The 3,141-nt window shown below is 39.8% G+C and overlaps 1 protein-coding gene across 1 annotated transcript in view; it reads left to right on the top strand.

Annotated features, from left to right (window-relative positions):
• Positions 1–2,771, top strand: part of irf8 (interferon regulatory factor 8) — a 3,601-nt gene extending 830 nt beyond the window's left edge. The window contains exons 3-9 of the mRNA XM_015373923.1: positions 85–268; positions 363–463; positions 697–754; positions 1,141–1,188; positions 1,291–1,683; positions 1,818–1,933; positions 2,032–2,771. Coding sequence (XP_015229409.1) covers positions 85–268; positions 363–463; positions 697–754; positions 1,141–1,188; positions 1,291–1,683; positions 1,818–1,933; positions 2,032–2,229 — 1,098 coding nt within the window. The 3' untranslated portion in view covers positions 2,230–2,771. The remainder of the gene's footprint in view (positions 1–84; positions 269–362; positions 464–696; positions 755–1,140; positions 1,189–1,290; positions 1,684–1,817; positions 1,934–2,031) is intronic.
• The last annotated feature ends 370 nt before the right edge of the window (positions 2,772–3,141 follow it).

Raw genomic sequence — 3,141 nt, 5'->3', positions numbered from 1 at the left:
TTTCTTTCTTTCTTTCTTTCTTTCTTTCTTTCTTTCTTTCTCTTTGTCTTCATCTTTTCATTTTTTATCCATTCCCCTCCACAGGCCTGGGCTGTGTTTAAAGGCAAGTTTAAGGAGGGGGACAAGGCTGAGCCGGCTACATGGAAGACCAGACTCCGCTGTGCCCTAAATAAAAGCCCTGACTTTGAGGAAGTGACGGAAAGGTCACAGCTGGACATTTCCGAGCCCTACAAGGTGTATCGCATTGTGCCCGAAGATGAGCAAAAGCGTAGGTTTCTCTTTAGACCTGCTCACATTTCATGCTTTTGTATAATGAGTCTTTCAATGCAATAGTGAAGGAATCGCCTTTTTTTCACCCTCAGATGGCAAAGTAGCAGTGATGCCCATGACAGGTCCCACCAGCTCTGGTGACCTCACAGACATGGACTGCAGCCCTGCAGAAATAGAGGAGCTCATTAAAGAGGTACGGAAAACGTCTCTGATTTGAAAGAGTTCATCCTCAAGATTGCTTTTGCTTCTTGGGTCTATAAAGTCCATCGCCTCTCTTCATTTTTTTTTTCAGCTTTATCACACTTTTTTCTGTTTCAGTATTTCACGGCCTTTTCTTTCTTTCACACTTGTTGCGCTAAGTATGCATACTCTTTCCCTTTGTTCTATAGCAACAGCAATGTAATCTAAAATCTGCCTCTTTTGCAGGAGGATGGCTGCAGCATTCAGGCAAGTCCGGAGTATTGGTCTCAGGGCAGCATCAATGGTAAAACTCGCCGTGATTTCTTTTTTACTTATACACTTTAACATGTGTTGTTACTGCAACCATTTGTCTGCTTTTTTTGTAAGGCTGTTAATGTTATTTGTAGGACAATGACTTTTTTCTTTCATTAAACTAAACCCCAGTGGAAAGCTCAGCCCTTGTCCCAGCTGCTGTGGGTGTTAGACACAAAATGTTTGCTTGTTGGTCTGTTAGATTCTGCAATGGAACAGTTGACTAATATCCTGTTTAACTTTGCTGACTTAAGTGATTATTTCTCTGTAAATCGTGCTAAGCAAATGTTATTTCTGATGATGCAGCAAAGGACAGACATGATGATGAGGTTGAGTCCGCAGGCTTTAAACTATTTCTTCCTTTTTTTCTATTTCTAGCTTTCCCTCTGCATCAGGACCCAATGCCATCTGGCAACCTCAGTTCAGGTATGAGAACAGTTTATCTTCAAAAATCATTCTCTAATCTATGGATCAAAACCAGCGTTATTGTATTTTCTGTTATTTCTAAACAAATTTTCATTTTTGTAGCTTTTTCCCAGTTGATGATTACTTTCTACTATGGAGGGAAGCTGATGTACAACACAGTGGTTTCTCATCCAGAAGGCTGCAGGATTTCCCCCCAGCAGCACCTGGGTCGTGGCGCCCCCTACAGTTCAGACAGCATGCAGAGTGTTCACTTCCCCCCAGCAGAGCTTATAGAGTATGAACGGCAGCGTTATGTCACCCGCAAGCTGATGGGTCACCTGGAGAGAGGTGTTCTAGTGCGTGCAAACCAAGAGGGTATCTTCATCAAGAGGCTGTGTCAGAGTCGGGTCTTTTGGAGCGGGCTGGGGGATGGAAGCTCCCAGTACGGATCCATGCCTGGGAAACTGGAGAGGGATTCTGTAGTCAAGATTTTTGACACAGGAAAGTTTTTTCAAGGTGAGCCACAATGTTTGGAAACCTAATGAAAGTTAACAACCTTCGTTAACATTCTTATATCCAGCCATGACGTGGTAGAGGAGTAATAAGAAAGTAACCCTTTATTAATTTCTTTTTTGTTGTTAATGTTACAGCGTTGCAGCTCTATCAAGAAGGTCAGATTTCTGCTCCTGATCCGTCAGTGACACTCTGTTTTGGAGAGGAACTGATTGACCTTAGCAGTGCAAAAAACAAGCTGATCATTGTGCAGGTAAGACCTGTAAACCATTAACCAAACAAAAGAGAATTTGAACTGTTGACATCTTCATCTGACAAAAACAACTTTTCTCCATTTGCCTCTGAAAACAGATTACCATGGTGAACTGCCAACACATGCTGGATTCCCTGAACATGCGTCGCTCGCAGCCTTACAGCAGCAACTCAAGCATTGAGATGAGCGACGACGTGGCCACTGAACAGATGGCTCGAATCTACCAGGACTTGTGCAGCTATAGTGTTCCCCAGAGGCAAGCGTGCTACAGGGACAACATGCCCATCACTGCCTAACTATCTCACCAAGATCCGCTTTGAAACATATCAGACATTCTTTATATTTTTCATATACACTGAAGAGGTGAATTGAAAGACAACTGAGGAAAAGAAAGTATCGTCTATTCTCTGACAGTAGGACTTTAAGAGGGAGGCTCATTTTTAACGCTTCCATTCAGGGTTTTGCATGTAATTTATGTTGCATCATCACAGGGTACATAAAATTAAGTTACAAACAGGTATAGGTGAGTGCCTCACATTGCTAAAGCTTCATTAATGTCAGGTTTATAGAAGAAGGCAGTTAAGTTCTCAAGATGGATTTGACTTATTGTCTTTTTCAGCTTCAGAGGTTTAGATAATTTTTTTAATGTGTGTTGAAGTAAAACGCAGCTGAATGATATTTCATCGCATACTATCCTGTTTTCTACAGAAAATGAAAATATTTTTTTATATGAATTGACAAAAATTGCACAATGTTTTGGATGCAATGTGGCATTAAAGTACAGATAGGTTTTACTATCAGATTATTATTTGAGTAAACTGTATTTCAAAATAAAGACTTTTACTGAAATGTACATGTTCTTGTCTTGCAACAGTTAAATTGCAGTAAACACTTTAAGTTTTGGTTCACCTTTCAGACAGATCGAATGGATAGACATCAGATCCGATTTTATTTCCCTTCTTATTTTGAAATGTTACATTACTTAGTAGACCAAAAAGCAAGCTTTCTTTTAAATGAACGCCTTTGAAATATAACTGTCTGCTTCTTCAAATCTTTGGTTAATCAGGTGTGAAACCATTATTTAAAATATAACTGCGAGGTGTGTCAAGCATATTTCCTCTCTTCCCTCAGTGTCAAACATGTTGTTTATCTAAAGATAATATGTTTTTTTTTTTTTAAACTTAATTAATATTGTTCTGAATTTCTAA

The sequence above is a fragment of the Cyprinodon variegatus genome, unplaced genomic scaffold (assembly GCF_000732505.1).
Source record: "Cyprinodon variegatus isolate N-32 unplaced genomic scaffold, C_variegatus-1.0 Scaffold5, whole genome shotgun sequence".
Taxonomy (NCBI): Eukaryota; Metazoa; Chordata; class Actinopteri; order Cyprinodontiformes; family Cyprinodontidae; genus Cyprinodon; species Cyprinodon variegatus.
This window is presented reverse-complemented; position numbering and strand designations above follow the sequence as displayed.